Genomic DNA, 27,197 nt, shown 5'->3' with positions numbered 1-27,197 from the left:
CACTAATTCATTTTTATCTTTGTGTGAATAAAAGGTAATCTTTATTCCTACACAGGGGAAACTAAAAAAATTTCCTCTCCATAGAATCTTCAGAATCCAAGTATAACCACGGGGTAACACATTTTTGTGTGGGCGACAATACTTAGGAAATGAGATAGTTGGTGTTACGGCCGTTTCCACATATTTAACAAGAGCAAGGTGTTTCACATCGAAGCACGTATGTCCGTGTTCGGTCTGTCGGCCAGGCTTGGGCTTAAGAGTGGGTGTAGGTCAACCAAGATCTATCTTTCTGCTCAAACTTTTTAAAATAAATAAATAATTTCTTTGAATAATTTTTTGCTTAATGAGGGCGTCTTACCCATGAGAGATTATTTTATTACAATAATTTTTTTTTTATGTTAACATAGTGTCTTAGCCGTTATTGCATGTTTGGAATATATTTTGATTATGTCGCACCTAAATTTCTGTCAATTAATCAAATTTGTTCTCTCTTTAGTGGACATTAAATGCACCTTATTTCAAATCGAGTTTTCACTGCTATGAAAGTTAAATGAATTCTTCATTCCAAAATACACCATAAGCGACTACTGCCCATCTTATTTTCACCTCTTCTCGTTTTATTTATTTCTTCCTCATATCTACTTTTGAGTTCGTATGAGTGGAAAAATATTATTTTCCTATACAATATTTGTATCAGGCAGTTTTATCTTGGACACAACTTCACTGTGGGATATTAGCATTGCTCATTATTGAGGGATACCAGTGAATAATTGTGTTACGAACAGGTTAATGATCAAGCGACTCCGTCCTTTATGTGTTGTTTGATTACCAGTGATTAAATTTAGTTTTTCATTAATTTTATTCAGAATTCTTTTTCAACATCTTATTGTTGCAAATCCAACATCTAAAAGATCTACATTTGGCTGGAACCGAGCAGTCTGGTCGACTGCAAATTACTAATCGTTACCTCAACTGATTTCGAGAATAATATAACTGGTGCAATATTTCTTCTGATATGTTACATATTTGTAGCAATTATTTTGTTTATGTACTACAATATTCAGGGTTCAAGGAAATTTCCTGAAGATATCAGGCTAACCATATTTTCTAGGGTTCCATTTGAATCTCTATTTGAATGTAGATTTTTATCCAAAATATGGAAATACTTCATTTTTCATATATCTAAGGTTCCATGAGAGAAAACTTGAGCCAATCTTCTCATAAAATCTCTCATCTACACTCTCTGAGTTGAATCTCTTTACTGATTTAGGTTTTCACATTTCTTTTCTCTTTACTAATTTCTCACAACATGTCAAATTTATCTTTCCTTTTTATATATATTTTTTTAATTTTGGTAATAAGATTAGGAATTTCCTTTATGTTTTTGGTTTAGGTTTTGGGTATTAATTAATGAATTTTTTTGGTATTTTTTCCTCATGGTTCTATAATTTTGATGAAGTTCATCATGGAATGTAATATCACTGAGAAAAGCACAACACCAACAATGAAAATGCGAGGGTATAACAACCACACCCAACTTTCGTTCGATAACCTGTATGGACTAAACCTTAATAATATTCTGAGAATAAAAACTTAATCAAAGAATAATACTAAATAGTTTTATCTCTTTCTCTACATAATCAATAATTAAACAAATACGAGTTCGTAAACCTGATTGGTGTGAGAGAAACTTAAACCGTACCAAAGACCAATATCCAAGATCGATCAAGTCATATCCAATAAACAAGGTTGGAATTAAAAATTGTGATTGATTAACGTACAACCTGTGATATTTCAATTATATAAATAAAATATAATGCGGAAAATAAATAACACATACACCAGAAATTTTGTTAACGAGGAATCCACAAATGCAGAAAAACTCCGGGACCTTGTCCAGTCTTGAACACCACACTGTATTAAACCGCTACAGACTCTAGCCTACTGAAAAATTAACTTCTGACTGGAATGTAGTTGATCCCTAACCAAGTATCACACCGATTAAGGTACAGTCGCGTTCCTTACGCCTCTTGGATCTCGCAAAACCCTGCACACTTAATTGCCTTAGGTAACATGCTTTATAGCGTAAGAATTACTACCACCCAAAGTCGAAGACTTGATAAAAAAAACATGTCTCCCACAGATAAGTCTATTAGTGATTTCCGTTTAGATCAAAATATCAAGGTTGAAAAGAAATCGTAGTTTGTATTAATTGTAAAGATTATCAAACCTAAAATTTCGGTCTTATGTCTCCCAAAGAGCAGCCTAGATTTTTGTTCACCTCACAATAAACTTAAATAATAGATTGAAGAAGTTTATTGTGGAATCACAAAGTCTGAGACGAAGAATTTGTGATTATTTTGTATCTTACCTATCGAAGATAAACTCGAGATAACTCTAAAGAAAATTAAACTCAAAACGATAGAAAAGTAAGATCAGAATACACAGACTATCAAAGATAAAATAGTCGGACCTGGATTCACGAATCCCTAAGAGAATTCTTTAGTCGTAAACCTAATTATGTTTCTCAGTAGAACTGGAAACCTAGGTTGAGAGAGAATCGACTATAGTTTGCAACTAGGACACACAAAAGTATCAGGGATTAGTTTTCCTAGAAGCAAGAAGATATCTTTATATAGACTTTCAAGATCAGGATTGCTTACGATCAAAGCTAAGATAACTTAGTAACAAAGCAATCAATATTCACCGTTAGATGAAAAACCTGACTTGAGATTCAAGCTAAGATAGCTTAGAAAATAAGCAATCATATCCACCTTTGGATGGTTTAGCTTGAGATATACACAAATGAAATTTATATATATTAGATAAGGATGAACCGTACCCAAACGTGTACAATGAGTTGGTTCAACAATAGTTAACCGAAGTTATCCAAATGAACATAATAAACTTTTAGTCATTTCCATAAAACACTTTGGAGTTAACTTGATAATCATCCAAACTTTAATCGGCGATCAAGTATGTACCTAATATGTGTTTTAGAGAGATAATCAAATGCTAAACATCTCATAGAAATATTTATAAAAGCATTTGGATGTATATTCAACTGGGTAAGTACGTATACAAAGTATGTGTATTGTTCCAGTTCGTGAGTCGTTATGACAAGGTTTGTGAACAGGGTACGCATACAATATGGCAATAACAGTTCAGGGACATTTGTTCGCAAACTATCGTGAGTTCACGAGCACAGACAAACAAGTTGTCATTTGCCGAATCAGAACCTACTGGTACGTAAACGAGTTCGCGTACAATAGTTTCGAACCTTTCCTAGCCTCGCTGGTTCTCAAACTGCAACTCCGGTTTCATCACAGATAAATCAGTTCGCATACTAGTACGCAAACAAGAGTTCTGGACCCAACTAGTTTCGTCAGTTCGCATACAAGGTACGCATATTGTGTTGTATCCAGAATTTCAGTAGTATTTTTAAAACTCTCGATAATTGATTTGAGACATCCATGAAAGATGACAATGGTAATCTTACACATACCACTAGTTCCAAGTAATTCTTAAATGATTACTTAATCAATACGAAACATTCCGAGTTAATATTAGATGATTGTGTCACACGGATCATATAAAATGTTCAAGGTTATTTTCACATGATTGAAATGAATCAAATTGAAACTTTCCTGAGTAATGATAATATCACACATTCCATTGTTCAAGGCCATTTTCAATTGATCATCTTGAACAATAAATTGTTCGAATGACTTATAACTTAACTCATGTTTCGAGAAATATATTTAGAATAAGTTCAGCTCAAGACTTTCATCAGTGTACTTAATTTAAAGGCCACTTAGTCATACGACATAGTCTCTATTGATTAGATAGAATAGACATGATCTGAGTGATATATAAGTTAAAGTCTTCACATATCTTTTGTCGATAAAGTTCCTCCAAAGTCTTCGGTAGATCTTATTCTTCAAATGGTGAACGTCGTGAAGTCTAATGCTGAACTACACACTTCTATCCGAATCCGAGACATGACTTGTAGTATACTAGAAATCAAGATATATTTTTGATTAACTAAATTTAACAACAAGCTTGAGATAGCAACACTTGCGAGTTCGACTGAGCAATGCTCTAACAAGCAGCAACAACAATGAGTTCCCGAAAGTCACCAAAAACAAGTATAACATCAAAGACACCAGCAACAAACAGTTTCACAAAGCTTAATCCGATGAAGACATAGACCGGACCCGACTGGTTTCTTTTCATGATAGACGATTTAGGTTATCATTGTTATTGTTAATTTGAATATAATCTTGACCAATGATTGGATCTATGGAACTTTTTGTACCTATTTCATAAGTTGTACTGTGTTTTAGAAAAGACCCTTGAGAAATGGGTGGGCCTTTGGATCCTAACATTTCTACAATATATAGATTTGTTATATAGTTTGGATGTGTTCCTTGTAATCCAAACTAGGCCATTTAAACTTGTCTTGTTACTTAGAAATCGCAGGAATTGGTTAGGGATTTTCTCAAAATTATGTCATGTTACTATGTAGTTGGGTAGCTTGAAATTTTCTTATTACTTTTGTAAAATCTTTATGATCGGTATGATTGTTATAAAATCCATGTTTAATTCTGTAGTGGATCCCGACACTGAATGCGAGTATTTTTATCAATACATATGAGGCTTGCATCTTTTCCGAAAAAATAATAATAATACCTACAATGTTATAATATATTTTTTTACCATTAAAATTGAAGAAGGGGAGTATAAGAATATAAAGGATAAATTTATCAATTATTAATAAATGAAGAGTAAATTTATCAACTATCAATAAATAACCTTACTTAAAAAAAGTAAGTATCCAACATTTGAGTTGGTCAGACACCTGGTATTTATTCCAAAATGTGTAGGTTGAGTCCCATTTCCATAGGGATAGGATTTTTTTTTCCCCTTTGCCTAACTACATGGGCTTGTAATAGGGATATCATCGTATTTACCAAAATCGGGTGAATAGGGTCCTGTTCCAGTCCAAAAATTGGACCCATTAGCAAGATTGGTACCTGACGGGTAGAACCGTTTGGAACCAACAAACTTTCCGGGTCATAACGGGTATTTTACCTGCAATATTTATCACTTATTTGTTAATTTTATTAGCCGATCCTCCCTAGATCTCCGGATTTTTTTGGATCTTTTAGGTTTTGCATTTTCTCGAGTTCCTTATCATATGTGCTTTAACTTTGTACGAGATTTGCAATGGTTGATCATGAGAAAGATCACCCAAAAAATTCTGGTTACCGTGATGGTTGTAGAAGTATGGTTTCTATGAACGTTAATATTGAGTCATTGCCTGAACCTTTCGTGAAAGCTAAAGGGATTATCCATTGATGGAATTAACGGAAGGACTCGAAGTTGAGTCTGAGGGGGAGATGAAGTATAATTTGATAGAAAGATTATAATGTAGGAAGATAAAATTTAAAGTTCAAGAGAATTTTATCATCAATGTGGAGTTTAAAGGAAAGCTGCAAGCTCACCCCTTTGTCTCGTGGGTTTTTACAATGATTTTTACTAATGAAGCTGACAAGATACATGTAAGAGACGAAGGAACATTGATGTTAGAGTATGTGGATTACAAGGGTATCAAATACCATCAAGTTGTTTATCCCTTGGAATGGGTTCCTAATTTCGACCCTGGAAAACATCAATCAACATATGCTATGGTGTGGATTCAATTAAAGGGCTTGAAGTTAGATATTGGACTGAGAAGATTTTACTGTCGCCATGTGAAGCTCTTGGAAAACCTATTAAAGTTGATGATGTTACTTTGAGGATGGAGTATAGTTTCGTTTGTGATCATTGTAAGATTTTTGGTCATGAGGTGATTGAATACCGCGAGGTGATAAAAAGGGCAATGACACGTACTTAAAGTAAATGAGAGGAGCAAAATAATAGGTGTAAGGGAAGCTAAGGAACATCTTGGAAATGATAATATTAGGTGATTTCAGCAGGAGGATGAGTGGTTAAAAATATCGAAGTTCGCTTAAGAAATTATAAATACTGCATCAAGTAATCTCATTGATGAATTGGCTGAGACGGTGGATATTAAGGCCTCCAGCTAGTTCAGGTGAATGTGCAGAGGTTTATGATGAGAGGTGGAGGATGATACTGCTCTGCCATATGTTGTATATCCTATTTCAACTATGACTCCACAGAAAATAGTACCAATAAGTATAGTGTTTGACCCTATTGGGGAGGAAGGTGCTCAGAGAGTCTTGAACTGGGCAGATGTGATCATGGAAAATGACGAAGAGAAAGTCATGAAAAAATTAAGAAGAAATCTACAACAACAATTGATGGTAATACTTCGAAAAGTGGTAAGTCTTGTTGTCCTTTGCAGCCACAGAAGCTCAGTTTTAAATGAAGCTTTGTTGCTCAAATGTTAGGGATCTAGCTGTTAGAGCTAGAGCTAAAATTGTGACGTTTTATGAAGAGTGCATTTATGTCATGTTTCACTGAGCCCATAGTGAAGTGTATGATACAGTATGTTCGAAGTTTAATACTGATAGAGGGTATTTTAAGAGGTGAGGACATAACTCGTTTCAGATGGATTGATTTTGCAGTTGGGTCGGATTCAATTCGGCATGAATAAAAGATTCAACGAAGCTACATTGTTATTTCAGTTAGCGAGGTTTATGGACTTATAATTTTTTTGCAGTTATTGTTTTCCATGGTTGGCCGAATTTCTTATATCTTGGAAGGGCTGACTGTATAACTTGTTTGAGGGACGGATAGGACTCTTTCTTCTCTTGTAATTTTCAAAGTTATTAATACAGTCTTATCACTTATCTAAAAAATTATTTGTTAATTTTTTTCCGAAAATCCAAAAGTCTCACCTAGTTTCGCTTGATGTTTTTGGATATTTTTTTTTTTTTTTTTTTGATGTTATTCTTTAATAATAAATTTATATGAAAATACATTAGATTCAAACTCATACGCAGGAGATAAAAGGAAAAAAATATTCTAAAAACCCAATGAGTATATGGTTTTTTATGAAGTCGGATCCAACCGTAACCGGGACAACCCATACCCATTGACAACCCAAGTTCGTGTGTCTTAGCTAACAAATCAAAACATCAAGTTCATCTTCTTGGCTCCAATGCTTCCATTTGGAACCAACAATTATGATACGAACGAACCCTATCATATCACGTGAATGAAATCCTTTAACAAATGAGTCCATGTGTTTTGGAAAGATTTTTGTTTTCTTTTCTGAAAATAGATTGGACGGACAAAATGAAACGATGGTAAGTATTATTATTGTTCACGGCGTTTGAATGAAGCATTGACAAAACTACGTCTACATCGAAGACTGAGACTTTAATATAAATAAAATATTAGTCTTGCTTTTATTTGAAAAAGATTCAAGTAATGGAATACCTGATTCATTCTTTCTTTTTCAGCAAATCTGTTTGTATCCTTGAAATTTATGTGAACGAAAAGCAACCCTCATTTCTCCTTCTCACACAAAGATATAGGGCGTGTGAGTTACTGAATCAATTGATTCAGATTTGGCTGAATTTTGCTAATCATTCTTTTTAACGGGAAAAGGTTATATATATTTTATAAAAAAGAAAGAAAAAAGGGAAAAGTGTGTCACTCCACTCCAGCCAAAAGTTTTGCTAGACTGCCACGTCTTACAATCATGATTCCTGATCATCTTAAAATTACCGATATAATAATGGATCTCGTGATGAATCTGAATCAGTAGTAGAGTCCAGTTCAGTTAGAGTGTAAACTTGTTTTCAGGAATGTCATTCCAGCAAATAGCCTTCTTTCACTCTCCACTAACAAACCAACACCGCTGAATTCCAAACCCGACTGTCACACTCTCTCCTAACAATACAGGGAGCAGAGAAAGAGATGCAATTCCAATACAAATTTCTGTGATTCAAATGCACTGAAAAAACCAAAAGATCTAACAATTTTTCAAATTATTATTTTTTCTGTATTTTTGTTTGAATTTGTTTTCCTATAGTCCATCCAAAAATATAAATGTGATCTTTCACTACTTTGTCTCCCCACATTTCTCCTTTTCAACAAACAAAAACCCTCATCACTCGTTCTCTGCTTCATTCCCAAACCCCTGCTATATTTTTTTCTTTTCTTTTCTTCATTGTTTTTATCAACTCATTTGGGATTTGGGTAGGCAAAAATGGTGAATTTATTAGGAAAAGAAACCCTAAAAACAGTGAATTTGAGTTTTAGAATACCTTATTTTACTCAATGGGGACAAAATCTTGTTATCAGTGGTTCTGAACCTCTACTTGGTTCATGGAATGTGAAACAAGGGTTGTTGTTGATCCCATCTCATCAAGGTGATCAACTTATTTGGAAAGGAAGTATTAAAGTTCCTAGTGGATTTGAATGTGAATATAGTTATTATTTGGTTGATGATAATAGACAAGTTTTGAGATGGGAAGCTGGGAAAAAGAGAAAGATATTTTTGCCTGAAGGTGTTCAAGATGGTGAAATTGTTGAGCTTCATGACCTATGGCAGGTGATTTTCATGTTGATTTCTCAATTGCTTACATTTTTGGCAATTGGATTATTTGATTAGTTACGCTGATTTTACCCTTATGTTGTTTGATTCATAATATGCCCAACACATGTTGAGTTGTAGATTCTGCTAGTTCTTATTATTGCTGATTAAATCAAGTAATCATTAGTTGCCTACTAATATTCAGTAGATTATGATTGTTAACTGGCTTCTTTTTTTTATCACAAATTAATAATGATATACACTTGCTTAATAGTTAGTAATGGTTGGTCTTATTTCCCCTTGTTCAGAAGATTTTAATGGTTACTCTTACCTCTAAATGTATGGATGCTTGTTTCGTGCATTTTCTTACATTGTGATTGTTGTATAAGAGTGACTATACCTATCGGAAAAGAAAGTAGAAGAAGAAGATTAACGTTAACTTTTAACTCAGAGATACCTTCGTTTACCAGCAACACTGTATACTTTTTTTGGGTGTGAAACAGTAGGTTTTCACCTCTTTTAGCAATGTACATACTGTAGGTCTTGGACTTGTTCACCCTGTACGTGCAATGCATGCTCACACTTCAAATTTGGATCATTTTGTTATCGTTTAGCTTGTTCAAAATTTTAAATTACCGAGTTCACCTGAAAATTGCGTTTACTTTCTGAATCCAGTCTGCTTCAGAAACTCTCTTTTACAGAAGCGCGTTCAAAAATGTAATATTTCACAAAGGTTGGAGTTTGGATTTGGAAACACCAGTAGGAGCCTTTCCGACCAAACATGAACAAGAGGGTAAATTAATACTCGGATTAACTATCACATTCTGAGCTGCTCTTATTTATTTAAACATATGTTATTTTTGCTGATCTCCACCTGCCGAGTAACACATTACATGTTTATATAAAATCTTGATCCTATGAACAGATACAGTCATCGTTCATTTCAGTGTTAGCTGCCCAAGGATTGAAGACAACACATCAGTAGGATTCTCTTCTCCAACTATTGCTTTAGTTATTTTGTTATTCAACAAGCAATCATTCAAGTTGATAAGATTTTTGCAGGTATATGTGACTGGTAGCTCAGCTCAGTTGGGGCAATGGAACCTCCAGGGTGGGCTTAAACTAAGCCATGCAGGTTTTGCTTCTTGGGAAGCAAATTGTGTGATGCGGAAAAGCGAACTCCCAATTAAATATCCTTTTTGAAGTTGCTATCTTATGCAAACAATTGTCTTCTACACATTTTTCGTTTAGTATCATTCTATCTTATATTTCCCTTAACAGTGACTCCACATACAAGTACTGCCAGCATGGCAAGGCAGGAAATATTTCACTAGAAGTTGGGCCTCAAAGGGAGATCTATGTTGACTCAACATCAAATGATACACCGAAATACATTTCCCTATCTGATGGCATCTTTCGAGTAAATTTTAAAATGTGGACTAGGTTATTTTTCTTATAACATGTTTACTTAGGTATGAACTAGAAGTAAGGCGTAACACACATCTTTCTTTTTTTCAGGAATTGCCATGGAGGGGTGCTGGTGTTGCTATCCCCATGTTCTCAGTTAGGTCTGAAGAAGATCTTGGAGTCGGAGAGTTTCTTGACCTGAAGTTACTTGTCGACTGGGCAGTTGATTCAGGATTCCATTTGGTTCAGCTTTTGCCAATTAATGACACATCAGTGAATGGAATGTGGTGGGATTCATATCCTTACAGGTAATGTTTTTTTATTTTTTGCCACCTTTGGGTTCAGGAATTGCTTTATTTAGGTACTTCTTTTGTATTGCAAGTTTCTGATGTATTTTGTCTTGCTTTGAATGAATTCATGTACTTTCTGCCTTGTATATGCATAGATATCCAGTTTTGGGTATTTATGAAGCACCATGACTTTTATACTCACCTTTCATAAGTTGATTGTGAGTCTGTGACAGTTTGTGGCCCAACTAATTCTATAATTGTGGAGAAAAACGAGTTAGTTTCAAAACGATGAGTATTAATATCACTAAAGCCCAACATTTTGGTCCTGCAGTTCTCTGTCTGTGGTTGCGCTGCATCCATTATATCTAAGAGTTCAGGCGCTTTCAAAAGATATATCAAAAGAGATTAAGGTTCTTCCATCTCTTTTTTGTTTAATTTGTCCAGCATCTTGGGCAGTGTTTGTTTATGTTGATGCCTGATTTATTGTTCTTTGTTGCAAGTGCAGCAAGAAATCATGGATGCAAAGGAAAGGCTGGATGGAAAAGTAAATATTTCCTGCTAAGATCTTAGAAAGCTACTTTGTTATTGTATCTGAATTGTGAAATTTCATAGCTTATATTTTGCAGGCTGTTGATTACGAGGCTACGTTGGCTACCAAACTTTCAATTGCCAAGAAAATATTCTCTGTAGAGAAGGACTCTGTGCTTACTTCCAGTGCATTTAAGAAATTTTTCTCTGAGAATGAGGTACTTCAGATATTGCTTTTCCTATCAGACATGCATTTTCCTTTGCTTTTCTTTTTCTGGCTGAAATTTGTCTTATATGACTCAGCTATTGATATTTAAATTTAATAATTTATATTGGACTTATTGCTTTGTGTTTTATTGACAAAAGGAATGGTTAAAACCATATGCTGCATTCTGTTTCTTGAGGGACTTCTTTGAAACATCGGATCACAGCCAGTGGGGTCGTTTTTCTCAATTCTCAAAAGAAAAGGTAACCAGTGAAACCCTTTTGGGCTACCTTTGTTTCTGAAGCAATCTTTATTTATTATCTTACTACAGAAAAGGGTATCTTTTTGCCACGCAAACCCCTGATTTGGTATTTTCATGAGTTGCAGCTTGAGAAACTTGTTTCAAAGGATACAGTTCACTATGGCATTATTTGCTTCCACTACTATATCCAGTATCATTTATACCTACAGGTAAGTAGTGATGGTTGTGAACTTCATGTGAATTGTATATGCTAAAGTTATCAATGGTAATGATCTAAATTGGATGTGTTTGCAGCTGTCGGAAGCATCTGCATATGCAAGAAAGAATAGAGTGATCCTGAAGGGGGATCTACCAATTGGGGTGGACAGAAACAGTGTTGATACTTGGGTTAATCCGAATTTGTTCCGAATGACCACATCTACTGGAGCACCTCCCGATTACTTTGATAAAAATGGACAAAATTGGGGGTTCCCCACTTACAATTGGGAGGAAATGTCAAAAGACAACTATGCTTGGTGGCGTGCTCGTTTGACTCAGGTTTCTTTCTTACCACATCTTCGGATCTGATAGTGATAAATTTGAATTGTTTTTGGGCCTCATAATTATTACAAATATTTTTTTTTTAATCTGTAAAACCTTTCATTCCTTTACCTGAAGTCACCAGTGATAAACATTTTTCTTTTGTTTCTCTTCACAGATGTCGAAATACTTCACGGCTTACAGAATAGATCATATCCTAGGTTTCTTTAGGATATGGGAGCTTCCTGAACATGCTGTCACGGGTCTCGTTGGAAAATTTAGGCCATCAATCCCTCTAAGTCAAGTATGAACATGCTTTCTGTACATTTTCCTGTTTCAAATACGGATAAATTTTTGATGTGGGCGTTCTTTGATGGGGGCATGAGGGACAAATCAGGAGTTGACATGTGTTTTTCATATTAATTGATTTCAACTAATTTTGCTTCCAAAAATACAAGACAAGTTTATTTTTTGAGAAAATATTGGTTATCTTAATTGCTTATATTTTATCTTTGATATTTTTGGAAGCAAAATTAGTTAGAATCAATTAATATGAAAAACACATGTCAACTCCTGATTTGTCCCTCATGCCCCCATCAAAGAACGCCCACATCAAAAATTTATCCTTCAAATACATCGTTTGTGAAGATACCAATGCAAATCCATCTTTACTAATATAAAGAAAAAGGTAATTGTTTGGTGAAGCCTTTTCACATGACAATAATACCCCATTAACTAAGCTTTTAATCAATATTTGTATATTTACAGGAATGCCATTGTTTTAAAATAGATCAGAAAAACTAAAACTTAGATATCTTTAAAAATACACATCGGATTTTTGCAAAATTAATATATTTGGAAAGCTCTTTAAATTATCTACATAATGAGTACAAACAAGGATATTAAATTTTTATTTTAAGAATTTTTTTTCTTCATTATTATCAAATTTGGTGTTGTTAAAAGAATCCAATTCAAACATGTGCATGGCACATGTGGCCTTACTAGTGTACAGAATTGAAATTCCTTATTTTTATTCATATATATCGTTCTTGGCCCAAAAATTTGATTGTAGGAAGAGCTTGAAAAGGAGGGAATATGGGACTTCGATCGTCTATGCCGTCCATATATTCGACAAGAAATGTTACAGGTATAATTACTTCTTTATATGGTAACTGGTGATCCTTGATTTCCCTTGAGGGTGTATCACACAAATCAAAAATCTAATTGTTGCCTTCTTCCATTCTAATTTTCACTTTGTACGCTTGTCAATGCATCCTTTGGTGATTCAGGAGAAATTTGGAGATTCTTGGTCCGTTATTGCTTCAAATTTCTTGAATGAGTATCAGAAGTCCTGCTACGAGGTAACTAAACTAGCTCCTATAATGCGTCTTCTACTTAATTAATATAGCAAATCATACAGTTTCACTGCTACAATCTTGAGTCATGTCCATGATTAGTGAATTTCTCTAGCCTGCTCTGTGAAATAGTTCAATCTCTTCACATGAGTTTCTGTTTTGGAACTTTGTGATGTAGTTCAAGGAGGATTGCAACACGGAGAAAAAGATTGTTTCCAAACTTAAAGAAGGCGATGGAAAGTCATGGTTGGAGAGTGAAGTGAACATACGAAGTGAACTGTTTGATCTCATCAAGGTAATGATCACAGATTGAGTTATATTACAAGTCCTCATTTATTCTCTATTTTTTCCTCTTTACTTATATGACGCCCATCTTTTATTATCTAATATGATGCTACCGGTTTGTTTGGCTTTGCAGAATGTCGTTCTTATTAGAGACCCTGAGGATGCAAGGAAATTTTATCCTCGGTTTAATCTCGAAGATACATCAAACTTTCAAGCCCTGGATGATCACAGGTACATGTTTATGGTATATAGATGTATTAAGATTTCGTAGAACACACTTAGTCCAGAAACATTATACACCAGTTTCCAACATTACTTATGTATTCAAGGGTTATCAACTAGCTCATGCAAATCCGTCGCTCTTTTAGTTTCTTTTCATTTTTCAGTTTGGTTTATGTTAACATGTGTTACAAATCCATTGTTTATAGTTTCTGATTGAACTTTTCTTTGGTACAGTAAAAATGTACTAAAAAGGTTATACCATGATTACTATTTCCAACGGCAAGAAACTCTTTGGAGTGAAAATGCAATGAAGACTCTGCCCGCCCTCTTGAACTCATCGGATATGTTAGCCTGTGGAGAGGATCTTGGCCTCATTCCTAACTGTGTTCACCCTGTATGCTTCCTCTCTCTCACTGTCATATTTATGTAATTGTAATAAGCTACCATGATGTTAAGATCTCATGTATTCTTGTTTGCAAATTGTAATCCAGGTTTTGCAAGAGCTAGGTTTATTAGGTTTACGTATTCAACGTATGCCAAGTGAATCCGGTGTGGAGTTTGGTATTCCTTCTCAGTATAGTCATATGACGGTAAACTCTTACCAACCTTTTGCCATTTTACTTTGCAGTCTACTTGTCCATCATTACGCTGTAATATCTTATGCCATCTTGAGACTGTAATATCCTATGCCATCTTGAAACCTATATGGTTGTACTGATGTCAAAACTTCAAAGTTATGGTGTCACTATTTTCACTTACTGTTGTAACTCTTATATTTAAACTTCAGCTTACTCACTTCACTTGAGATATTAATGTTGCTTCTGTACTTCAGTTATAATTCTTATGGTGAGGCATTGTTGCTAAACAGCATGAATTCTCTAGTTCATATTTTGTCCCACACAGACACATCGAGGATCCTATATTTTAGATCGATTATCAAATTAACTACTGCTAGGTTTTGATCTAAAGGAAATATTGCAATTTTGCTGTAGGTTTGTGCACCATCATGCCATGACTGCTCAACCATGCGTGCTTGGTGGGAAGAAGATGAGGAAAGAAGGTCTCGCTTTTATAAAACTGTGGTAGGGTCAAGTGAGGAACCACCTTCTACATGTGTTCCTGAGGTTGCACACTTCATCCTACGACAGCATGCTGAAGCACCGTCAATGTGGGCAATTTTCCCGCTCCAGGTAAAAGTGATTTTCGAAGGGCATTACCTCCACATATGCCTTGGCAACCTTGATCGCTTCTAAATTATCCATAGATGTCGGATACTACCAAAAATACTTTTCATTTATCCGGAATGTAAAATGTATTCTGTTCATTTACCCTGAATGTGAAATGTATTCTGTTAACAGGATTTGTTAGCGCTGAAAGAAGAATACACAAAATCACGACCCGCGGCCGAGGAAACTATCAATGATCCAACGAATCCAAAACACTACTGGAGATACCGTACGTACCTTCTTCTTTTTTTCTCTTTCGCAGCATTAGTTTGCCTCCTTCCAGTTTGCGTATTATACATATTTTCTTCTCTTATTTTCAGGTGTACATGTATCATTAGAAACTTTGATGAATGATAAGGAGATTAAAACAAAGATAAGAAGTATTGTTCAAAGCAGTGGGAGATCACTACCTTCTCTAGAGCAAGCCGATGATACACCCATACCTGTAACTTTGCCAGACAAGCAGCAATTAGTTAATGGACAAAGAAAGGTCACAAATGGTGCTGCACAAAAGTAGGGTTCTGTTTCGATAGTTCAATCTACCTTGGGACTTCAACTGTCTAATGGTTGAGTTTCTCTCTCTCTCTCCCACTCTCTAATAATTTCATGGAGGAACTTCCAATGCATATATGAAGTAATGAACGAGTCTAATAAGGGCACTTATATATATTCTGGTATTCAACTTTTTGAACAATGCAATTCTTGATGCAACAGCGTATGCATTTCCATGGCAATATCTGGTGTTTTCAAAATTTAACTTAGATTTTGTAGAACGGCTGAAGGTGCAACATTTAAGTGATAACTGAGCAACGCATTTTGACGCCATACCCATGTAACAGTATATCTGGAGTCACACAGCTCATGCCTATTAAAATTGTCTCACATTGTGCCCATCAGCTCCTTAAAAAAGTATAAACATTGGAAGCCGTACGGCCCGTACCCTTGCGCTCAGCATCTTGTGGAACAAAGTTGCCTTTTGACAAGAGCCCCCCACCCATCAAATTTAGCTGTTGGTTGTTTGTCGATAATACTCGGGAACTCGGTTTTGTCTGAGAGAGGATCTTGCTTTCTGATTATCATTGCTTGGTCAGTTTTTAAACTCAGATTTGAGCAAGAAGTTGGGTACTCGTGCGGGTATACAAAGAACACGTATACCTCCCGTTGTTGGCATCTGTCGGAGGAGATGGGGGAGACAAAAATACGTTCAGATGTGGAACAACCTACTTATGATGGTGGAACATAAACACGTAGATGTCCGCATTGGGAAAGTACCCATGCAATGGCTTTGAAGTTATCAGCTGGCAATGTCGTCGAACCACCATCTTTCACGCTGATTTTTTTTATTGAATTTTTCTTCTGAAATGCATGTTAACAGTCTCGTGGAAGACACCTTGGATGCCGATTTTTTTTATTGAATTTTTCTTCTGAAATGCATGTTAACAGTCTCGTGGAAGACACCTTGGATTCCAACGAACGGCATCAGTTACTTGAAGCAGAGACCAAATGGAGGAGCAACAACTGATCTGACGCTTTAGAAGACCTGACCATGGACTTGCTCCTTCATGCTCTTCTCGAACCACTGTGGGATCGTGCTTATCGAGCATCGACCATAGGTGTAGTGTAGGGAGGTGGTGGCCCTGGACCATTGTATTTTCCGTAGAGTCGTAGACAGTATGTAACATATTACGCCCTAGGAAATATTGTCGGAGTATATTTTCCGTAATCCACGTAAGGATCGAAATTCGATAAATCAAGTATACCATACTTATCGAAGAAGATCCCATAAAAGATGGAATTATGCCGATCTCAGCAGCTTATTTCCTCCCAACAGCTGCAGCCGTCATCACCATTGATAAGGTAAGAAAATATTTAGTATCAGATTTAATATATAAAACCCTAGTTGATGAATGTTTTCTTTGTTATAATTAGTACTAATAACAAGACTTGCTCAACTCAACTAGTTAAATCTGGTACAATTAGTATCAGATTTAAAACCCTAGGTTTTTGTTTGTTTGTGACAATTAGTAATAAAAACTAATAAATTGTAGTTCTAAATATTCAATATTTTGTTTTACTATGACAGAGTTTCTGGTGGTGGTGGCGGTGGCGGTGGCGGCGGTAGTGATAAAGATGTTTTTTCTGAACCTCCTGCTCCTATAGGTTTTAGATTTATTCCAGAAGAACATCACTTAATTGATTACTTGAAGAAGAAGTTTCATAACCGTAATGACCACTTTCCATTAATTCTTGAAAAGAACATCTATGACGATGATGACTGCCATCCTCGGGAACTTTTAGGTGTTTTTTCTATCTTCTGTTTTTAACAACTATCGTAATAATATCTTTCTTTTTAAAAAACTTTCTGAATTAGGGTTTCTTTCTTTTTCTTGGATGAAGCTAAAGTTTCTTATTATTATTGTGTTATCATCCAGAATCACATGGAACGGAAGGAGTTGTATACCTCTTTTCACCAAGATTTCGTAAATACCCTAATGGGACACGGCCAAGACGTACTACGAAACACGGAAAATGGAAGAATAGTACAAAGGAGCTACCCGTCATGGATCATAAGGGGGTTGAAATAGGCAAGAAGAGTGGTCTTGTATTTCTCCCAGGTCCTGAAGATAAAGCGAAAAATTGGTGTCTGTGCGAATATTGGATCCCTGCGTTTCAAATTCCAAAAAAAACCAAGGCCGAACGTAAAGCTGAACCAATTCCGAATATGGTAAATTTATTTTATTATTCATGGGCGCGATGTGTGAATACTAAGTATAAGGGGGTTGAAATAGGCAAGAAGAGTGGTCTTGTATTTCTCCCAGGTCCTGAAGATAAAGCGAAAAATTGGTGTCTGCGAATATTGGATCCCTGCGTTTCAAATTCCAAAAAAAACCAAGGCCGAACGTAAAGCTGAACCAATTCCGAATATGGTAAATTTATTTTATTATTCATGGGCGCGATGTGTGAATACTAAGTATGAATGGTATTACATATATATATATATATATATATATATGCATGTGTGCAGTTAAGTAACTGGTTTGCTTTGTTTGCATGCAGATGGATGAATTTGCTATATATAAATTATTCTTGAGCAACGATCCCGAAAGACAAGGTAAAAAAACAGGTAGAAAACGAGTTGAAGAACCAAGTGGCAGTACTGTAAAATTACCAGCTAAAAAACTTGCTCAACGAGTTGAAGAACCAAGTAGCAGTACTGTAAAATTACCAGCTAAAAAACTTGCTCAACGAGTAGAAGAACCAAGTAGCAGTAGTGTAAAATTACCAGCTAAAAAACTTGCTCACGGAGGTTCGGGTGGACTTCAAAAGGTAGAAGCAGTCTGCAATATTCAAAATCGTCAACTGCAACATGGAATGGCTGGACTTCAAAATGCAGAAGCAGTCTACAATATTCAAAATCGTCAACTGCAACATGGAATGGCTCAAGTAGGTAATGGCCAAGCTCATTACACCCATAATGAGTTAAGTTATATTCGTAATCATAATGAGGTTAATAATAATGATAAGGAAGATGCAGATGAACAGTTCTTCCAGAATTGCGTTTTTATAATGGATAGTGATCATTATAGTGATCACAACTTCGACACATTTCCTTACCCTGCCATCACACATTTGAATCGCGGGTCTCATATCAACAATAAAAGCACTCATTCATTCTACAAAGACTTGGCAAACGACAATATAATCAGTAACTACAATGGATTACAAGGTGGTGGCGGTTCTGGAGGAGGCTTTGGTAGGACCGAGTCTGGCTGGGAAAACAACAATATAATCAGAAACTACAATGGATTACAAGGTGGTGGAGGTTCTGGAGGAGGCTTTGGTAGGACCGAGTCGGGCTGCGCAAACAGCAGTATAGTCGGCAACTACAATGGATTACAAGGTGGTGATTCTGGAGGAGGCTTTGGTAGGTCAGAGTATGGTTATGAACTTCCACCATTTCCTGATGAACTTGTTCCTAATTATAACCTTTACAGCAATAGTGTTAGTCAGGTGTACGGCGGCATAGCTTCTGTACAAAGCCATGCTCCATGGCAACAAGAATTTCCACAAGAGTTGCCTCCTTACTGATGATTCTGACAATTTTCCTGCTGCTGCTGAGGATCTCTATGAATGTGCATAATATAGTAACAAGGAAGAGATCAGATTATGTTAATAATTTTCTTTGTCTAGCTTTTTTTTGTTTTTTTTTTTGAAGCATTTGCCTAGCTAGTTTGTAGGTCGTAACTATCTTTTTTTTTTTTTGATCGGTTAGGTCGTAACTATCTTCGTACAGAGGTTTAAAAACTAGTGTAGATTTGTTTTTGATTTTTATATAGTTGGTTCATCTTAATTCTGAGCATCCTGTTTATTTTATTCTTCATCATTCTGAGCATGCAATATGGTGTATCTGCAATGGGCTGAGCATTTTAACAATATAAATCATGGATGATGAGTGCCTCACGGGCATGGTTACAATTTCTCAAATACATACCATAGATCAATTCTTTTCGAGTTAATTCAGGTTTGCAAGCATTTGTAATTATGAGAAAGTTATACATATCTTACACAAAAAGAAACATCCTTTCACCCCTAGATAGAGCTAATCCTCTCACATGCCTTTGTTGCATTTTAACTGAATATTTCTCATTTCTTCTGTTTCAATCAATTGGCTCTCATGTATCCTCTGTTGGTATACCAAAAAAAAGAAAATGGTCAGTTTTCCATGTAATTAGTATCCTACAAGTATCTGTCGTTTCTTCAGGATTTTCGGAATCTTGTTTTGACTTTTGACTTCAAATAAATTATTACAATAGGTTTGTGCAGTGGGGAAAACAAAAGGAATTTAACTGTAAATTGCTATAACAGAAGTAATGACTATTATATCTGAGAGGGCTAACTAAAATTACCTGTGTTAATCTCTCACAACCCAATAAGCTGTAATATGGGAATCTCACTTTAGGTCGAGAAAAACTCGTTTGCTTCGTAGGCAAGAACTTGTTTCCTGCTTCATCTGTACTGATTTCAAGTCCACATGAGTAGCAGAAGGACTCCACATCAGACTCCTGAAAGCGTTCAGATTTCACGTGCACAGGCAAATGTGGATCAAATTTTAGTTGAGCAAAAATTAGCAGGAAACCTGATAAATACATTTGATGATAGACTTACCTGCATTAGTAAGAGCTTTGATAGGTCTTGTAGTGGGTATGGAAAGAGCTTGTAACCCCCGTTATTGATACAAGACACCGCTAGTATGCGAACCTTTTAGAGAAAGTACTGGTTAAGAACCACTTACTGGTTAAACAAAGACTTCATGGTTCTAAAGAATGAAATATCATGAACATCAGAAACTAGTCATCAATGATACAAGTGTTTGCAACAGAGATTGAGAAAATAACCTCGTAAATAGAAGGTTCCAGTAAGCAGTATTGTAGAAATGATGCTTCTGCTGCTGTAAAACTTAGAAATTGTTTGTAATTGCCTATTCTGAAGAACCTGCCCTATAAGATTAACAAACTTTTAGAGACTACATGAAAGAAAGTTTTATGTTACCGAACAATGCTACTGGTAATATAAACACTTCTGCAAGTGTCTACCTGCAAGTGTCTACAGTTGAGTTAAGCAACATACCTCTACTAAGAAGAGAGGTTCAAAGAAAGGAAAAAAAAAAGATTATTTTACTAGACTAAGAAGTAACCTTAAAATTCGCCGAGCAAAGCTCATTTCTTTTGACTTAATTATAGGAGTAGGCAGCCGTCGAAGCCACAAGGATAGTGACTCACCCTGTCGACAGAGATAACAGATGAAGTGTTGAAAACAGACTAGCATGGCAAATTTACAACGAGAAAGAAAAACATAATGTCGTAAGGAGCCAGACCGTTGAGTGGCTGTTAGAACCAAGTTGAAGGAGTAAATAAAATGAACGGAAATAAGCTTCGTTCACATTACAAGGGCCTGACTCCCGATTGGCATTGTATAACTCATAAATAGACAAAAGGCATTTAGAGAGTTGCTCCATATTTAGGTGATGCAAAGGAGATATGTCGGAATTGCTACTACACCGTGAAAGCTTGTGATGGGATGTAATGTGGAATTTAACCTGTAGACCAAATATGTGAGTATTTATGCCATAAAATGGAGCTTAAAAAAGTTTACAGACATAAAATGAACATTTGAAGAATTTCCTGAAGAAAATGTTAAAAGCTAACTAATATAGCATCGAAAATGTATACAATTTTAAGAGCAGCCGCAGGACAACACTAAACTATAAAAGTAATAAATTAATATTATTAGTCACTCATTTGATAATTGAAAGGATAATCTTATTAGAAATAAATGTTTTGTCTAGATAAGTCATACCATTTCCTCGTACATGTAGATTACTCGATCATTAACAATGTTTTGCATGCCAAGATCTTGTCGAATGGACCTAGTCCTATCAAAGATGAAATCGTGAAGTACTTCGAACGGATGCTCTGAAGAATCTAACAAGTTCAAAAGGTAGGATAATGTATCTTCCAACACCTGAAGAGGGCGCACATCTGATGGGTGTGAATCCACGGTAGAGATAGTCCTGCAAAACTAGTAACACAGATTCATCCACTATTAAGTATTATCATATAACTCCTTTTGGGCATCGAAACTACCAAATTATAAGTCGAAATACAAACGACATAAAGAAACCAGTCACTTAAGTCGCAATAGCAGAAAAGAAGACTAGGGCCTACATATATGAACTAAAAAGAGAACAAGAACACGAAACTACAGGAGATTGCAAAAATGAAAAGCAAATTGTTTCTATTACTTAAGTACAGAAACAACTAAGACAGCAGCTAATGATTAGTAATGATTAAAGCTAATTTGAGAAAGGAAAGCGCATTTTAAACATATATATTGGAAGGATGATAAAGAGATCCACGTTCACGATGAACTTGTTCAGAACGGCATCTGAAGCTACTATTATGGTTATTCATAAAACGTGGTTTTTGGTTAAACTAAAATGATAGAAACATAGTTACAGCAAAATAACTCAGCAAGTAATAACCAAATAAATAAAAAATTCAGTCGAACAATTATATGCTTCTAACGTAATTGTACATCTACGAAATTTCCACGATTCTGAGCCAAAGTTAAGGGATGTTAGCAGATTTTCAGAAAGACCGAACCTTATTGAGGACCAGCAGATCAAAATATGAAGATGAAAAGCTAGAGAAAGTTAATAAGAACATTAAGTAAAGGCCCAAGAAAATATTAGAAGCCAAAAAGAGAAGGCCAACATATAGAGAAAACTAAAAGGTTGAAGTAAGAGAAGTTAACACACTATGTCCTTTCATGTTTACCTTTTTCAGCAAGGCTTGGAGATGTTTTTCCAGGGTTGCCATTTAACCTCTCGATTACAGACAAATCTCTTAATCGTTCACGCTGAGCTCTTTCCTTGGCTATTTATTAAAATTTTAAGAACTAGAGAAGCAACAATTATTCACTGCAAAGGGATTTGCAAATTACAGAAACTGTTTCACAAACATGCATTTGATAAAATCTCGACATGCTAGTGACTAAAAATTGAGGCAGGTGGTGATTCATAACTTTGCTTTAATGAATGCGGAAAAGTTTCCTTGCCTTAAAAGGAACCATAAGAATAATAAAAATTAAACTTTCCAACTACTTAATGCTATGGAAAACTCCTAAATACCAATGAAAGGTGTAATATAAAGCAGCAATGCCCTATAAGAGTTTGCAACCACATTCGGAGGATTCAATTCTTTCCTTCTCCAGTATACAAGATTTAGATACTAAAGTGTACCAATGAAGGACAACTACACCAGATGACAAGGATCTTGAACTGGCACGTTTGGAACTGGACCTCAACATGTTGGTTGAGATACTTTCACAAGGTGCAGATACTTATTTTTTAGGCGACAGATTACTCAAATGACTTCAGCTATCAGACTAATCTTTATAGAATTACAATGACAAACCTACTAATTAATATATGTATATTGAATACCTAAGATGGGACTCCTATGTATGTTTGATATATTTGTGCTGCAACCAATACAGAGATTAGTAAGGAACTCACTGAGCTAAAAATTGGTTATCCCCTTGCACTGTGCTAGCAAGACTCAGGCAGAGATCTCCAAGGCACAACTGGCGGAACAGATCAAGGTAGCACTCCAATGATTGATTCCAGACTTCCAGTTAACTGTCAGCATGAACTTCTCAAATACTCGGTTACAAATCATATACTCAAAACCTAAAATCCAATCTTTAGCTCAGTGAGTTCTGTGTTTTGAACCACCTGGAGATTGGTTCCAGATTGGAGATTACAAAAAACCACGCCATGGCTCATGAATAGAATTTCCCGTGAATTGTTGTTATTAGCCGTCAAACCTTTAGATGGAAAGATTTTTGCTCTTGCAGCACCATATAAGAGCATGTGGCATTTTATGATGTCATTTAACCCCTTGCTTAACTGCAGTATAATAAGTAAGCTCCGACATTTTAGTTGTCGTATATTTCTTCCGGCTAACTGTTTTTCTTTTTTCGATACAACCCATTCTATTTTTTTCTCTCGATTTTTTTAGCTTCGCTAGTTCTTGAAATGAGTATGTAGACGTTGGACTTCCTTAATCAAGATGAATAGATTTAGTTGATCTAGACAGCACTCGATCGAAAATATGTAGAAATCGTTGCTTAAGCTTTCATAACTATTTTGTCATAGCTACTAGTTGTTTTAATAATCCACAAGTAACTTGTTCGTCGGTAAAATCCTCCGTTCATAACACATTGAAAGCAAAATAGCCATTTTTTTTATCCGAAAATGGGTCACTGGTCCAAATATTTTTAAATCACGGTTCAAATGGACAGACTAAAAAATAGTTTGGGTGAAAAGGCCAAACAAAAATAGTAAGGATGAAACTGATTTCATCCTAGCTTAAATTTAAAAAATAGCAAGGATGAAACTGGATACATCCTGTGTAAATTAAAAATAAGAAAAAATATTTGAAAATTGGCACGATGAAACTGGTTACATCCTGCTTATTTTTACATTTTTGTCCATTTAAACATTATCAAAATCTAATTGTCCATTTCACCCAGAAATTGTCGATTTTGGTTTTTTTAACCAATTTTGTGTTTTTTTATCAACTTTTCAAACCGATAAGTGCCTAGTGAATCCAATAAGTTTGGTTCATGGTTCATTGACTTTGCTGTGTATACAATCCAACAAGTATCAGTGAATCAATGGTTCTTGATGCTGGATAAAAGAAATTTGGAGTGACCCTAATTCTACTGTATTGTATATATAAAGCAAAGAAAGAGTGTTCATGTCTGATTCTTCTTTGCAAATCAAAATTGTTTTAAATTATTGAAACACCAAAAATATTAAAACCTTGCATTCATATGAAGATCATATGACATACACCATTTTTTCAAGTAACAATAAGCTGTTTTTATCAGTTTTGGTTGAATATTGCAAGTTTCGGAAAGAAAACTATTGAATTCAGAAAGATGGTCGAACTTAAGCTGATTACAGAAAATGTTAGCTTGAATCCACCCTGCACTTCGTTCTTCATCTGGGGGAGGTGTACAGATTTTGGTCAAAACCTTAACATATACCTATAAGGCATCTGACTCTTAACCTTGTTATGTTAACACTTAGCATCCATCGGAAGTTGGATACTTGTTCCCAGGCTATTTTCATTGTTTAGCAGAATTGTTAATCTTTTTTGTTTGATGTCTTGGCTAGATTTCAAAAAATCATCCAACTCCTCTAAAATAAGGCTCAAAAAATCATCAACTTCCATAATTTTTTGTTTACGGCTGAATATATTTAGCTCCTAAAAAATCGGTAAGTTATGCCTGAAGTTTAAACCTTGGGTTAGATGACGTTACAAAATGCCACATGCCGGGTATGGTGTTGCTAGATCAAAAAAATATTCCCCTTTAGATTTTCATTTTTTATTAGCCGTTAGATTTTTAAGGAGTGGTACAAAGAATATTCTCAAAGAATAAAGTGTAAAATATAGATTAAAAATCGGTATCAACATAGTCAATCTCGGCCGAGATGGTCGTGATTCCGCCGGAATTCCCGTTTTCGGCTTTGGGGCAGCGAAATATATGATATCGGCGAAACGAAATTGGGGAGGAAATCTCGGCTGACTCGGCCGAGATCACACCGAGACGAGTTAGCTGAGATGAAGGTAGTTTAATAAATTTCGTGCAACTAAATCCCTAAAAGTCTAGAACTCGTTTTTCATCAGTCTTCACTTCTTCTTCTTCTGGAAAATCACTTCTCTTTCAGATTCTTTGCCACCGTCATGTGTATTTGATAATCTCGATAGAGTTACAGTCCATGTTTTACGGTAATTGAGGTACTAATTAGTCTGTAAATCCATCATCTTTCTTAAATTTACACATGCATCTTCTGCAGTTCATATTTAAAATTCTTGTTGTTGATTTTCAATTCAATACTTAGATACTTTTTTTATATTATCTCAATTTATCTAAGATTAGGTTTCTTGTTAATGACTTAATATGTTCGTCACGGGTTTTTTATCATGAAAGATACTGATTCAATGTTACTAGGTTAAGGTTAGGGATAATAAGAAAATCAATGGGATTTTGGTGAGTGTCCTGTGAAAAATTGAACAAAATAGATGTTAGGTTGAAGTTTGTCGATTCTTGTTATTCGGTTTTTCTTTAGGTTTTAAACGTCTCTTATCTCTGGATTAATAGCTTGCGACTACTTGTTTTCACATCAATTTAGTCAGTGTAATACTGACCACTTTGATGTCTTTCTTTAGACGTTAACTTTATGTCATATTTTTCCTCCTTTTCTTGTTGAGATAAGGGCAAATGCTTCCTTGCACCTATTTTTATTCTTTATGATTTTTTTTTCTCAGCGAGTTAAAACAATGATAGTTTGCAAATGCAAAATCACTTAGAAGATTAGAATAGTAGAGGGAGAACAAAATGTTCATTGAGGAGAAAAAAATGTCTGCAATCTCCACAATGGCTCTTGTAGGAAATTTTATAGGTTGACTGATAGGTTTTAGAATTTCAGACCTTCCTGGTAAGTTGATATTCTCTTACTAGGTTAAAGTTAGGGTATTGATTTATCATCATAGTTGATCTATATGTGTTAGATGAATGTGGTTAAGACAAAAGTGTTCATATAGCTAAGTTTGGTTAACTATTATTGAGCCAACTCAATATACACGTTTAGGTACGGTTACTCATATCTAAATGAAAGTATATTTCATTTGTGTGTGACAAGCTAAGACCATCTAACGGTGGAGAGATATTTCTTTGGTTTCAAGCAGACTTAGCTTGTATCTTAAATCAAATTTTCATCTAACGGTGAATATGGAATGCTTTGTTTCTAAGCTAACTTAGAAAACCCTGATTTGAAAGAATATATAAGGAGAACTCTAGCAACTGGGAAACCTAATCCCCACACCTCCTGTGTGATACTAGTTGCGACTAGAGTCGATTCTTCTTTAACCTACGTTTTTCCTGAAACCATTATAGGTTAACGACTTGAATACTTCATTGGGATTCTGAAGCCATATCCAAGTATTTTCTTTATAGTTGTGTATTATGAACTTACTTGTTCTATCGTGTTGAGTAATATCTTCTCTAAGATTTGCTCGAGATTTATCTCCGATAGGTAATATATAAAAAGTAATCACAAAGCTCTTCGTCTCATTATTTGTGATTTCACAATAACTTGTTCTACTACCATATAGTTAAGTTATTATGAGGTGATTGATATTTCTAGGTTGTTCTTCGGGAATATAAGACCATATTATCTATTGGTTCTTGTGCACCTTGATTTATCATAAGACGGAACAAAAAAATTTATAGGTATTTTTTTGGGAGACAGATCTATTTATCAGAATATACATTTCTGTGGGAGACAGGTTTGTTTATAAGTCTACGACTTTGGGTCGTAGAAACTCTTAGTTGTGGGTGAGATCATCTAAGGGAATCAATCGCGTAGAGTCCTGATGGGATTCAGAGGCGTAAGGAACGCGACTGTAGCTTGATCGGTGTGGAATTGGTTAGGGCTCAACTACATTCCAGTCCGAAGTTAACTTGTAGTAGGCTAGTGTATGTAGCGTCTTAATACAATGTGGTGTTCCAAACTGGACTAGGTCCCGGGTTTTTCTGCATTTGCGATTTCCTCCTTAACAAAACTTCTGGTGTCTGTGTTATTTATTTTTCGCATTATATTTGTTTATATAATTGAAATATCATAGGTAATGCGTCGTTCAATCAGTTGTTAAATCCGACCTTGTTTGTTGGATATAAATTGATTGACACTTGAACACTGGTTTTTGACGCCATTCAAGTTATTCTCTTAACAATCAGTTCACGGATTCCAT

At 35.2% G+C, this 27,197-nt stretch overlaps 2 protein-coding genes across 3 annotated transcripts; one reads left to right on the top strand and one right to left on the bottom strand.

Moving 5' to 3' along the window:
- The first annotated feature begins 7,613 nt into the window (after window positions 1–7,613).
- LOC113321324 (4-alpha-glucanotransferase DPE2-like) lies at window positions 7,614–15,545 on the top strand. Its single transcript, XM_026569217.1, has 22 exons — window positions 7,614–8,530; window positions 9,188–9,305; window positions 9,438–9,493; window positions 9,575–9,702; window positions 9,803–9,932; window positions 10,031–10,227; window positions 10,541–10,619; window positions 10,715–10,753; window positions 10,836–10,955; window positions 11,104–11,205; window positions 11,330–11,413; window positions 11,499–11,741; window positions 11,902–12,027; window positions 12,796–12,870; window positions 13,013–13,084; window positions 13,257–13,373; window positions 13,497–13,594; window positions 13,820–13,979; window positions 14,077–14,175; window positions 14,578–14,775; window positions 14,944–15,040; window positions 15,132–15,545. The coding sequence occupies exons 1-22, from the start codon at window positions 8,186–8,188 to the stop codon at window positions 15,326–15,328; spliced, it is 2,880 nt and encodes a 959-aa protein (XP_026425002.1). The 5' UTR covers window positions 7,614–8,185; the 3' UTR covers window positions 15,329–15,545.
- Window positions 15,546–19,298: 3,753 nt separating this feature from the next.
- LOC113323482 (SAC3 family protein C-like) lies at window positions 19,299–22,999 on the bottom strand. Of its 2 annotated transcripts, XM_026571800.1 has the most exons (9): window positions 22,889–22,999; window positions 22,149–22,247; window positions 21,169–21,390; window positions 20,687–20,908; window positions 20,507–20,592; window positions 20,208–20,304; window positions 19,978–20,070; window positions 19,719–19,874; window positions 19,299–19,495 (listed from the first exon to the last, which is right to left on the bottom strand). In XM_026571800.1, the coding sequence occupies exons 2-9, from the start codon at window positions 22,188–22,190 to the stop codon at window positions 19,421–19,423; spliced, it is 993 nt and encodes a 330-aa protein (XP_026427585.1). In that variant the 5' UTR covers window positions 22,191–22,247; window positions 22,889–22,999; the 3' UTR covers window positions 19,299–19,420. The 2 variants fall into 2 exon arrangements, with proteins under 2 accessions (XP_026427585.1, XP_026427584.1); XM_026571799.1 differs by lacking the exon at window positions 22,889–22,999 and having other exon boundaries at window positions 22,149–22,341.
- Window positions 23,000–27,197: the final 4,198 nt, after the last annotated feature.

This window comes from Papaver somniferum, chromosome 11 (assembly GCF_003573695.1).
Source record: "Papaver somniferum cultivar HN1 chromosome 11, ASM357369v1, whole genome shotgun sequence".
NCBI lineage: Eukaryota > Viridiplantae > Streptophyta > Magnoliopsida > Ranunculales > Papaveraceae > Papaver > Papaver somniferum.
The sequence above is the reverse complement of the archived record's forward strand: the minus strand, read 5'-3'. Positions and strand labels throughout refer to the sequence as shown.

Coding starts and splice junctions, on each gene's coding strand:
- LOC113321324 (XM_026569217.1), top strand. CDS start 8,186: ATGGTGAATTTATTAGGAAAAGAAACCCTAAAAACAGTGAATTTGAGT. Junction 11,742..11,901: donor GGCGTGCTCGTTTGACTCAG/GTTTCTTTCTTA, acceptor TTCTCTTCACAG/ATGTCGAAATACTTCACGGC. Junction 14,176..14,577: donor CTCAGTATAGTCATATGACG/GTAAACTCTTAC, acceptor ATTTTGCTGTAG/GTTTGTGCACCATCATGCCA.
- LOC113323482 (XM_026571800.1), bottom strand. CDS start 22,190: ATGGCAACCCTGGAAAAACATCTCCAAGCCTTGCTGAAAAAG. Junction 21,391..22,148: donor TCCAAGCCTTGCTGAAAAAG/GTAAACATGAAA, acceptor CTGTGTTACTAG/TTTTGCAGGACTATCTCTAC. Junction 20,305..20,506: donor TTTGCTCGGCGAATTTTAAG/GTTACTTCTTAG, acceptor CTTATAGGGCAG/GTTCTTCAGAATAGGCAATT.